General features: G+C 41.5%; 1 protein-coding gene across 1 annotated transcript in view; it reads right to left on the reverse strand.

Moving 5' to 3' along the window:
- Window positions 1-12,944, reverse strand: part of ZFYVE26 (zinc finger FYVE-type containing 26) — a 47,974-nt gene that overhangs the window by 30,743 nt on the left and 4,287 nt on the right. Inside the window, exons 5-13 of the mRNA XM_074149945.1 lie at window positions 11,512-12,064; window positions 10,798-10,928; window positions 9,812-9,976; window positions 8,467-8,555; window positions 8,025-8,185; window positions 5,596-5,778; window positions 4,346-4,999; window positions 3,056-3,145; window positions 2,270-2,338 (exon numbers count right to left, since the gene is read on the reverse strand). Of these exons, the coding sequence (XP_074006046.1) occupies window positions 2,270-2,338; window positions 3,056-3,145; window positions 4,346-4,999; window positions 5,596-5,778; window positions 8,025-8,185; window positions 8,467-8,555; window positions 9,812-9,976; window positions 10,798-10,928; window positions 11,512-12,064 (2,095 nt within the window). The remainder of the gene's footprint in view (window positions 1-2,269; window positions 2,339-3,055; window positions 3,146-4,345; window positions 5,000-5,595; window positions 5,779-8,024; window positions 8,186-8,466; window positions 8,556-9,811; window positions 9,977-10,797; window positions 10,929-11,511; window positions 12,065-12,944) is intronic.

Here is a 12,944-nt window from a genome sequence, read left to right on the forward strand (position 1 = left end):
CTAACTTTGGCCTCTTCAAAGACCTACTTGGAGGAATCCCATAGGCTAAGGCTCTGGAAGGAATCGGGGTGCAAGAGAGCTGGTAAATATTTAAGCACCACTTCCTCCAAGCTCAAGATTAGTGCAACCCTAGGAGCAAGAAATCACGCAAAGGAGGCAGGAAACTTGCATGGATGAGCAAGGAGCATCTGTAAAAACTCAGATGGAACAAGGAAATTTATAGAATGTGGAAAAAGGGACTGGACACTTGGGAGGAATATAGGAACATTATCCGAGTATGCAGGGATGCTATGAGGAAGGCTAAGACCCACTTGGAATTGAACCTGGCAAGGGCTGTCAAGGACACTAAGAAAAGCTTCTTAAAGTTCATCGGCAGTAAAAGGAAAACTAGGGAAAACGTGGGCCCGCTGCTGGATGAGGTGGGTGCCCTGGTGACAGAGGATGCAGAGAAGGTGGAGTTACTGAATGCTTTCTTTGCTTCAGTCTTTACTGCTAAGGCCAGCCCTCAGGAATCCCTGGAAGTAAGAGAGAGAGACTGGAGTACAGAAGACCCTCCCTTGATCGAAGAGGATCAAGTTAGAGATCATTTAAGCAAACCTGACACCCATAAATCCATGGGTCCTGGTGGGATGCACCCACAATTGCTGAGGGAGCTGGCAGATGTTATTGCTAAGCCAATCTCCACCATCTTTGAAAGGTCACAGAGAACAGGAGAGGTGCCTGAGGACTGGAGGAAAGCTAATGTCATGCCAGTCTTCAAAATGGGCAAGAAGGAAGACCTAGGAAACTACAGGCCAGTCAGCCTCACCTCCATCCCTGGAAAGATGATGGAACAGTTCATCCTGGATGTCACCAAGGGGAAATCACGCGTGACCAATCTGATAGCCTTCTCCAATGGCATGACTGGCTGGGTGGATGACGCAAGAGCAGCAGACATTGTCTACCTCAACTTCAGCAACTGTCTCCCATAATATCCTCATAGATAAGGTTAGGAAGCGTGGGCTAATGAGTGGACAGTGAGCTGGACTGAGAACTGTCTCAGTGGCAGAACCAGTTTACCGATGACACAAAACTGTATCTGACACACCAGAAGGCTGTGCTGCCATTCAGAGAGACCTGGACAGGCTAGAGAGTTGGGTGGAGAGGAACCTGATGAAGTTGAATAAAGGCAAGCGTAGGGTCCTGCACCTAGGGAGGAATAACCCCATGCACCAGTACAGGTTAGGGGTTGACCTGCTGGAAAGCAGCTCTGCAGAGAAGGACCTGGGAGTCCTGGTACACAAGAAGCTGACCACAAGCCAGCAATATGCTCTGGTGGCCAAGAAGGCCAATGGTCTCCTGGGGTGCATTAAAAAGATCGTGGCCAGCAGGTTGAGGGAGGTCATCCTCCTCCTCTACTCTGCCCTGGTGAGGCCACATCTGGGTACTGTGTCCAGTTCTGGGCTCCCCAGTTCAAGAAAGACAGGAAACTACTGGAGATAGTCCAGCAGAGGGCAACAAAGATGATCAAGGGACTACAGGACCTCCCTTATGAGGAAAGGCTGAGAGACCTGGGTCTCTTTAGCCTGGAAAAAGGACTGAGAGGGGATCTCATCAATGCTTATAAATATCTAAAGGACAGGTGTCAAGAGGATGGGGCCAGATTCTTTTCAGTGGTGCCCAGTGACAGGAGAAGGAGCAACAGGCACAAACTGGAACACAGAAAATTCCATTTCAACATGAGGAAAAACTTCATTACTTTGAGGGTGCCAGAGCACTGGAACAGGCTGCCCAGAGAGGTGGTGGAGTCTCCTTCTCTGGAGACATTCAAAACCCACCTGGATGCGTTCCTGTCCAACCTGCTCTAGGTGAATCTGCTTTGGCAGGGGGGTTGGACTAGATGATCTCTGAAGGTCCCTTCCAACCCCATCCATTCTGTGATCCTGTGAGAAGTCTTAAGTATTAGACCTATTAAATCAATTTAGTATCCCTAAGCATGTTTTAGGTTACTACTACCACTCTATTAGCTTTTTTGATGGCCTGCACATCACTATATTACATACTCTTTCCTACAATCCAAAAATATCAAGAAAAATCTAGTTTTCTTATTCCAGAAGAAGAGATATATACTATTCTAATTAGAAAAAAAACAGCCAAAATTGGGAGCTCTCAGAATTGAAAAGTTCTAATTCTGTCCTGCATAGAGCAGTAATTCACATTAACTAGACAAGCAAATACTAGATCATGCACATTGACAAGACAAAAAAATACTACTTTTGTGGCTTAATACCTGAGGTACTGGTGCTTAGCTCGCTACTTGTACTTTCTAATGATGCACTGGAAGTTCCCTCTTTCCCATCTAAAATGGAAACAATCAAAACCAGCAGATTAAATGCACTTTTTCTAGACAAGGTAATTAAAACTTACTGCAAATAACAGGTCAGGCAATCGCAAGAGATCTTCAAGAGTATCTCACAAATGAGCCATCACTGATTTCTATGATAAATGCAAAAACTGCTGATTTGAAGAGAATGCTAGGCAAGAGACTATTTTGGGTGGCCCATCAGTGACTCATGTCAGATACTTTAAAGGTTCTTATTTTGGAACATCCCACTCCAAAACCAGACATATCTTTTAAAGGCTAAACAGAAAAGGGTGAGGAACCCAACTTTCTCCTTAAGCTGCCAATTTAACCCACAAATTCCAGCAAATTCACATCCTAGATACTACTATGATATGGATGAAAACATACCAAACAGTCATTGGATATAGTGGAGAAAGGGAAGAATTGGTACCGTAGTTGCAAAGTTCCCTCCTGCCCCAAATCAGACTATGTATGAAAAAAGTTATTTCATTACCTGAATTTAAAATTAATTATCTTTTAGTCATGCAGGTGAGTTTTAGGAAAACAACTTCAATCCAAGTGGAACTGGACTAAGACACTTCAAAGCAGTTAGAAAACTAAAGGAAATAAACCTAGGTCTCCACTCGTAGTCCCTTAAATTTAATTGCATTCAGCTCACCAAACTTACGCGTGTTTCAGAGGGGTCTTCTCTAAGTCAGTTTCTCAACCTACCTGTCTTGTACCTTTGAGATCTACTTCGTTTCTTAAAGCTGGAGCCCCTGATTAAAGAGCAGTATCTCCTGGAAGCTGCAAGTTGATGTTCTGTGAAACATTTAAACAACAACATTACCAGATAGCTGGACAGGCCATAAACACAGTTATTTTTCTGCCTTAAGAATCTATCAGAAGAATCTTAAGAATCTCCAAAGGAAACACAGCTGATCTCAGCTAAGAGCTCTTCTGCAGTAAAGTTTAAACCAGCAGCTTGAAGCACTTTTGATGCAATTCAACTAATACTGTGTTTTTCACATCCACATCCAAAGTTATTTGGAATGTACTATACCTTCTACACACCCCTAATGAGTACTAAGAGTCTTTTCCAATCTAAATGATTCTATGATTCTAACTATAGAGAAAAATAGGTATAGTCCAAGTACACAAGCAGCTAGAAACAAGAATAAGAATTAGAACAGTAAAAGAGAGAGTTTGATTTGTCATTAAAGTTTTGCTGAAACAGCTGAGTTCTTCAGTAATGCAGGGCAGTATGAGCCCTTGACCCAGTCAACAATTCTGGAAGTGAGGAAGTAACGTGGGTTACTTAAGTCCCATCACATCCCCTCCTTTATAGGAGCAGACTTGAGAAACAGTTGAACATGGGTTTGCAAATTTGGAGCATTTAAGACCAATACTGCCCAGTCTTTCTTGGTACCTGGACTTAGCATGGTCTGAGATACACAATAAGCCACACTATGATAACAAGCAGAAATCTGATTGTAGCAGGGCTAACAAGTTATAGGATACGGAGAAGGGTGGGAAATAGATTCCCGAGTGTGTTGTTCTAGGTATTCCTGAGGAGTGGTCTGCATCCCAGAATAATTCAACTTCCTCTGACACATGTTCCTAACATGTTTCCAGATTGGGCTAAATCAACACTCTCTCCATGAATGAGATGAGTCTGTCTGGCTTGCATTGGATCACACACCACATCCCTTCATACCACTGCACTGTCAACATCATTTGTGACAAAGGGGCAGGAGAGAGACAGGCAAACTGAAGCAGTGTGTCCATGAAAGGGAGGAGGAAAAAAGAAAAAGAAAACTCAAACTCTCTGATTAGAATAGAGAGCATTCCTATTGGAGAATGGCACAAGAACCAGGTGATCTCCAACTTGGTCACTCTCCTAATATCTGCCAAAATGTGCTCCCTCAGTAAGATGCTCAGGGAATTTAGTCAAGATCACTGCCTGGTCAGCTGTCACAGAGCAGCGCTGATATATCAGAAAGTGCCAAACACAAAGCCTACCTGCATTTCTATTACTTATCACCACCTTGTATCGCCAGTGAGCTTCAGAAAGGTATTTGGAAAACTGTAACACACGACTTCCAAAGGCATCTCTGCTTGCAGAAAGATTCAAACACTCAACAAGCTCCAACTCTTCACGAAGCACATTACTGGAGTCCCATGGGAGAGAACTCTGAATTTCTTCCAGATGGTTGAGGAGCAATGTGAGAAAGGCATCCATGGCCACGTCATCCACTAAAAATCCAGTAACACCACTGGTGAAGTGTTTCAGATCCAGGTAGCTCAGCCTAGAGGTTTCACAGCTTTTGCCACCTAACATCGAGTCATGAAAATCTTGGGTATCTGTATGAAATGTCTGAGCAGCCAGCAGATGCCTCTCTAATTTCTTTTCAGCCTCTATTAGGCGTTGTGGACTTTCTGAGGTAGAAGACCGCCGACTAGCACTGCCTTCTACACTCACAGTAGTACTCTTTTTGTCAAGATCATCATCCTCTGCATAGTCCTCAGGTAGAAGATTCTCAGTATGGAGGTCACTGTAGGAAACAAAAAGCAAGGAGAAGATGTTCTCCAAAACCTCCAGGCGCAGAGGAACAGGAACACTCCTTAAGAACTGCTGGCACTTCCCAAGGTACTGAGGAAATACTGAAGAGCAATCTGTATAATTAAAAAGAAAAATAAAGAACATTTACAACATTTTCCAGGAGTTCCTTCCTCCAACCTTTGCCCTTTAAGAAAATCCTACAAGGGGGAACTGTCCCAGTAGCTCAGAACTGATCATTCCTCCAAAAATCAAGTAAATGTATGTCCAACATTTTACATTTATAAAGGTAGTGTGCTTCCTCCCTCTCAGTAATGCAAATTATCACCCTGTGCAATGATATGCAAACTCAGATTACAGCCATTCTAGCCATTAAAACAGTTTCAGCTCCAGGAAATCATGTGCTCTTACAAAAGCGTCCCTGCGACTACCATCCTATATCTAATAACACCTTCTTTTTGCACTATATTTTTAATATAATTACCTTAAATATTGTAGAATAAGGCAGGTAGCTTACTCTTATCTATTATTACTAAAGTTAACAACATCTCAAAGAAATGCCATTATATTTGTTTACAAAGCATTCATAGCCCACAGAACAAAAACATCATATGTACAAAGGCCGCAATATTATCCCAATACTAAGTGATAATTCAGAGCCCAGCAAATGGAAAAGCACACGCTGCTGAACCTGAGAAAGGAGGCCAATCACCTGCTCGTTCTTGAAAAGCTGCATCTTCAGGGATATCACCAAGAAGGCTGCGTACGCAATCTTTACACTTGGAATGCTTATGTGAATTTACACAGAGAGCATAGATCGCGTACTTCATGGCGCAAAATGCTCGAAAGAGTGCCAGATTGCGTTGCTGACTCAGGGTGTTAGGGAGTGTTGCCACTGTGGAGGGAAATAAGGGTGGTGAGGGGGTAGGAAGTAGACAAGAAAACAAGTTAATTTTCTCCTGCAGTTCCCACGCAGCAATATTTATCCAGTCTTTCTTCCCCAGTGTCACCTCCATCCCAGCTTTGCTCTATCTCACTGTTACTTCACAACATTTGGAAAAAAAACAAAAACAAAAACCACAACAGACGGGCACAGAGAAGTTAGGCACAGTTCCTTTCTGAAAAGGAAATCTGTGGATTTGTGTTACGTGACCTGACTACAGCACAGAATGATCAAAATCTACTCATGATGAGTCTCATTAGAGCTATGTGGTTAAGCTACACTGCTGCATTTACACCACAGGGACAGACCTTGTGTCGTTCCAGCATCTTAGAATTTTGTGTTCTGTCACACAGTAGGTAAGTAGGGAGATAGCGTAGACTGGCTATGACCATAGTGAGAATAGAGTATCACCACCTCTACAGATTTGTACTAATAAATAGATATCACGGTTGATTCTATCCACAATGGCTAGCCATATAGATCATATACAATCTGCAATTGATTAAAGAAGTACAGACCCACAGTTTCCTTCACATTTATGATAAAAGCAACCCAGAGAAGTACTACACCCACTCCTTCCCCATTTTGCTTTTTTTTTTTCTGAGGAAAGGTGTCACATGCCAGACAAGATCCCTTCTTAGTACAACAGAACATCAGAGTTGCAAACTATGTAAAAGTTGCATCATCGTCACCTTGACCTAGGAACACAATATAGCGTCATATATTCTGTTGTGTTGGGTTTAGATTAATTATCCAACTACTGTATGAAGGTTAAAAAAAAAAAAGAAACAACAAACCCCCAAATCCCCAGTGTTAAATTAGAGCTTGAACACACTATCCTGTATTCTTAAACAAGGGGTAGATTGTCCCTCTGCCTATCGTCATGCAGGGGAAACATTAGCAAAGACTTTTTTTTTTTTTTTAATCAAAGCACTGGTGTGATGTACTGATAACGTCCCCATCCAAACTCTGAGGCTGAATAACATTACTTAGAAAGTGTTTCAGCACTGCCCTCAACAAGGCGTGATTTCAAAGAAAGTCACCAGCCTGAACTCTTCTGAAAACTACACAGCACAAAAGAGGGCACAGTTTCAAACTAATTATTCCCTACCACTGCAATTCCAAACAGTGACAATGATGGAAACTATAATGTACACAGCAGACAGAACTGAGGAAACATCCAGGTCTGAATCCTTTGCAGAACCCACATGGCCACAAAAATGCTTTAATTCACCAGCAGCAATACACTAATATGTAGCACACAAAAAGCTCTCAATAGCACTGTCTTAAGTGGGCTTCAGGCAGGTGAAGCCAGAGATCCAGTAAGTACAGCCCTCTGAAAAAGGAATAGCTATCTAAAGATACTACCAGATCACACACTCGTAATCAAATGCAATTTTAATACACTTTTGCCTCCTATGTGGCAAGACTTGGATGCAGCGAGTCTGTGTCAGTATCCGCATCTAAAGCAATCCTTTTCCTTGTACCAATACTGAAAAATTACTTTTAACTACAAGCACCTGTTTTCCCTATGTCAGAAATATTAATACCTTATTCTTGAATTTTGTATCTCATGAGGAAGTTTCTGCCCATCGTTTGTTGTTAGTGTGACTGAACAAAGCTAGCATTACACACTGATCTGAAGGGTGCCTGAACACAGCTGCCAACCAACCAGTACCACTACTTCAGTTTCACTGCTGCAGCTGGCAGATGTGTCAGAAAGAAGGGCAAGAAGGGGAAGTACATGCGGTAAGGGGAAAAAATGTTTCAGTATGATATTGTCAATTTCATCTGGCTTTGCCCTTTGATTTAAGTGCACAGATGGCTGAAATCCAACATATACCCTTCTTTTTCAAGCTAAGAGTATTATACCCGTATATAAGTTACAAGTAGCACATGCTATGAGCACGTGGAAAGTCTTGTTACCATTTTGAAAGAGCTCTTTCAGAGCTCTGTGCTTGTGAGAGATCAAAGAGATCTCACAACTCCTCCTTGAGAGATAATTTACTCCCCAAAAGGATTCTAACATAATTTCCACATGCTCTCTAGCTTTCTTCCGCAAAGCAGCTGGTAAGTGGTATCTTCTTTATTTACAGAAGTACATCAAAAGAACAGATTCTTTCTGGCAGAAATACTGAGCAGTGCATACTCAATGGGGATTGAGGTTCTTCTGTGTTCTCATGACCATACACATTTACCCTGCATCTGTTGGTCTCTAGCAGGAACTTTTTGAAGAAGCTCAATAACATCGTCTTCATTCAGTGCCAGAAGATTGGTGAGATGATGAAGAGAGTATATTGCAGTGTGGCAATCTAGACTGTGCAAGTGTTGCAAAAGAACCTTCCTTGGGATAGTAACACTGCAAGAGAGAACAAAGAGGTGGCACAAACAGATTTAGATCTCTCAGCCATGTTTAAAGATGTATTTCCCACTCTAATTCTGATTCAATCAAACTACTGCAGTTGAAAAACAAATAGCATAACTAATGCCCATGAATCAATTTCAAGAGCTTGTGAAATACAGTGACAAGGAGATGATTAGCCAAGATTCACAGAAAAGAACACAATTTCTATTTGCATACATAAATTGACTAATAGGCAGATTTGGCAAGTTTGGAAAAAGTCCTTCTGACCGTTTTACCTGTTTTGCTGTATGCACCACTCAAGAACTTCCACCTGAGCCCACAGCCCATCACAGAAATCTTTCAGTACTGAATCATTGCACAGATCCTAAATGGAAAGACAAATAAAAGAATCCCTTTACCACAAATTCTCTAGTCAGACAGCAGAACCAAGCCTGCGTCACACATGGGATGTTCATAAGTCTTCTTTATCCAGATGTTAATTTCAAGTACAGAAAATTGCCAGTTTTAATAAAACTGTTTAATAAAAAAAGCCAGAAAGGAAGGGCTATGCTGAAGGAGCATCAAAGTCAGCCTCCACTCAACACACCTACAGACCATGGAAAGGTGGTTATATCCCTTCTAAAGGTTAGCTTTCAAAATGGACTGTTATTGGGAAACATTAATTTACAAGACCCTAACCTCTACAACTAATCATGTACCAGAACAGATGATATACTGGGGAGCAGACAGTTACTGTCCTTTTCCATGTGCTTTTCGACTACTGATGCTTGCCTGCTAAAATCAGATCTAAGACTTTCACTTTGCAGAGGCTACTGAATGGACCTTCAGTTTATTACCAATAGATGGTAACTTCCTTAAGGTAATACCAGCCTACATCTGCACCGATGATCTAGCAGTGCAAGGCTTCCTGTCTCCCCACCTCTGTCATCCACGCCACTTGCCTGCCAGCAGGCACCATCTGAACTGCAACTACACCCCCAGAGTTAGAATCCTCTCTCTTCTTCAAAGATGAAGACTACCCCAAACAAGGTGGATCTTTCAGTTACAGCTCCTGTCATTTATTATTTCATTTTGACAACAGGTACAGGAAATTTCCAAGCTACCCTGTTGCAGAACTCAGTTTAGCTATCACCAGAATTAGTCACTATCCGGGGATGACTCACTGGACGCAATGACACCGACCAAACGTGCCCCAGCTCTTTTCAAAACTAGTCAACAACTGCCACTGTCTTTCTCTCTCCTATGTTAAGAGCAAAGGCTGAAGACCTCATGCAAGAGAAACTTTCAGAATGTCCTGGGCAATCATACTCCCTTCAGGGTAAGGAGTAAGACGAAAGGCAAGTGTCCAATAATGTTACTTATACACAACTTATCTTAGCTTTTTTAATTCCCTTTTGAGAAAGATTAACATCCTCACTGGAAACTCCTTATTTGTTTATCGAAAGAAAATTCACAGTTCAGATTATCACAATTTGACGTTGTAAACTGGAGTTGTTTTTAAAACTTTTTTTGCAAGCCAGGAAAAAAATCCAATTAGAAACGCGACAAACAACTTAAGCAAACAAATTGCATTATCTGGACTCAGGCTGGAATATTGTGACTTGCTTTCTGCTGATTTACCTGAGTTTTGTGGAGAGTCCAGAGCAATGCTTTTGCTGACTCCAAGCTTTGACAATGAGTCCATCCTAGCAATACCAAGAGGCGGCTAAGGGGGCTGAATTCTCTCCTCAATAAACTGTTCAGGCCTGAGTACTCTTCTCTTTTCAGTAAAGTTAACGCAGTCACCTAGAAAACAAAAGGAAGAAGTACTTATCTTTCCAAATGCAGAGACACGTAATGCCTGGCAGGTTATGTAAACAAACAGTCATTTCGATATCAGCTTCACTAAAATAGGAAAGTTCTGCATCTGGAACTTCCCTAAACTTATATTTTCCAAGCTATCAGGTTACTCTTCAGTAAAACTGTCATGAGGGGAAAAAAAGTAGTTTCAAATGTTTACTACAGAGCCAACTCATACTCCCTCACTACATTATCTTCACGTTCTTTCTGTTGATTATGTCTCTCACAAGGGCATTAGGTAAGAAACTTGAATGAGCACGTTATCCAGAAGTGGAAATATGTCAAACATTAAAAACTTGCACTTTAACAGTGACCACCTGCCTATATTCTATTTCTTCTGTGTAAATACATTCCAATAATTTAATTCATACCAGAGTATTTTTCACCAGATCTTCAAGCTCTTTAAAATATAAATTTTACTGTGCAAACTAGTCTCACTGCCCCAAGTCTACCACCATCAGAAAAGCAAAGCAATGACTTCAAGGTCATGGGGAAAATCAAGTGGTGTACCCCACAAAATTACAAGCAGAACACAGGACTCCTTAAATCCTGAAGATTTAATCTTCAGTCTGCATGCAGAGGAGCTTTTCCAAAAATCTCACTGAACATTTTGAGTTCATCACACAACTGAAAGTAGGGAAGTTATCACCAGTTACCTAAGCACTATTTGAATACAAAATGCTTCTGGGCACCACCAAGGTATGTTCAACACAGGGACTGACTTTAGCGACCAATGGGTTTCCCCCTTAATGATTTTATGGCCATACCAGAATCTGTTCCAGAAAATGCTTGCTGCTGCTCAAGCAGTAGAAATAAGCTGTCTTCCAAGAAGCAGCCTCTTTGCAATCTGAGAACAAACTCATCACGGTTCTCTCCATATCCAGCTGCTCGGATGAACCTAAAAAACACCACAACAACACTACTTTCCAGTACAGAGTAGTACCTTTGAAAGAAGCATAATTTGCTGTTAATTTAAACTGAGAAACATGCAACATTTCCTCAAATACTGTTACATGTTAACAGTTAAGACTCTCAGATACTTTTACTGGACAAGAAAGCCAAGCAGAGAAATTTGCTAGAAAATAAACAGGTCAGATAGGAAACCAGGAAACTGCCTGGACAGTTGTTAACATAACAAGAACCTGTTCAGCACACTGGTTGTTTGCATTAGCTGGGGTCACACTGTCTTTCCTTCTCCAGTCATACACATCTTATCTGTATGTTGCATGAATTCTCACTTGTGCTCTGAGACACTGGGCTGCTTTGCAGGGCCTTAGCAAAGACCCGTCCACCACAGGAACTTCTCAGATCCTATGTCAATTCCTTGCTTTAAGTCATCTTAGCATCATCTTTTACAAGACTCCATGGTTGTTAAGGCACTTTAGCAAGAACACTGCCCGACTCCTTGACAACTTGCTTATTTAATGCCTCAATGGCTTTGTTAAATGAGAAACGAAAACAAAGCAAAAAGTGAAACAAACCTTTTCGTATTGATTTTGACACCAGAAATTTTTCTCTTATTCTTTCTATGAGAACACTGCTATACAGGCTTAACAGGCCATGGCTCTGTTTCCTCAGCATACAGCTTAGTAGCTTCTCCTCCTTCAGCAGGCTTCCCTCAGCCCAGCATACATCCAAGAGCTCCCTGAGTAGGTGCCGTACTTCTTCTGCCTGATGCTCCACCTCAAAAGTCACTATACTAAGAGCAGCATAAATTGTATCTACTAGTTCTCTTTGATCTAGTTCTGCTGAAGCCTCAGAACAGCACTGAAGCCTCTGCAAAGATTTCAAGGAGTCACGAAGAAATTCAACAAAGATGTTTTGCAGAGACCAATACTGCTGGAGCGAGGAGCTGTGTGTGCCTTGTTCCTCCTGGAAGAACTCCAGCAGGGCTTCTGCCCTCTGGGGAGCCCGCAACAAAAGCTTCCGGAGAGCTGAAACAACATCCAAACTGAATCTGTGAGAACAGCCATCTCTCCTTTTACTGTCTGTGATGTGCTTGTTCTGGGTGCACTCAAATGCTTCAAACAGTTCCTGGTAGGGAAATAATAAAAGAGTAAGCCTTTCAGATTCCATTAAAAATATGAAATAAATTATTAAAAATATAGGAGAAACTTGAAAGCAAGAAGATAAATCAATTTGGAAACATCATATTACCTAGAAAACCATTAATAATGGTCCACCTTGTCCAATATCCTTCCTATGGATATATCTGAATATGTAACAAAATACACAAAAGATTCCTGTAATACACAGCTACACTATATAGGCCATGTGCTCATAAGCAAGTCACGTTAGTTCACAGGCAGCTCCTGTGGGATGGCTGAAGCACTACCGTATTCTACCTCTTAGCAATATATTGATGTGACTGTATCTTCCTCAGTCAGTAAGAGCACGATGATTAGTGTTCAGTCTTTTTTTTTTTTTTTAATCCTACTTTTCCATATTCATACCATCTATCTACCAACTGCATCATCCTCATCAACATTAATTTTTCAAACTTGGTTAAAACTGGCCTACAGACTCAGAAGCCATCTCACAGATTCTTTTTTAAGCAACAGTAATTTTTCTTGCTAACAGAAGCAAACCTACAATTCCAGAACTAGGAAGGGGAAAACAAAGAAACAAAAAATTCCCAATTAGCTCTCCCAATAAGGGGTGGGAAGGTGAGGGACAACCCAGTTGAATAGCAATTAAACAGCACTTGTGGCACCTCTGGAACTATGTGAGTGCTGTCCTTGGCTGGAAGAGACAACTTGGGGAACATGGAGAAGACAGGTGGTTGGTGTGTGCAAAAATGAGAATATTAGCAGTAGAAGACAAGTCCACAACACCCATTTCTTTATTTGCTGGATCAAAACATAACTCTACTTACTAACATGCCTCTGACAGTAATTGTAGCAAAGATATGAGG

The sequence above is a fragment of the Numenius arquata genome, chromosome 6 (assembly GCF_964106895.1).
Source record: "Numenius arquata chromosome 6, bNumArq3.hap1.1, whole genome shotgun sequence".
Taxonomy (NCBI): domain Eukaryota; kingdom Metazoa; phylum Chordata; class Aves; order Charadriiformes; family Scolopacidae; genus Numenius; species Numenius arquata.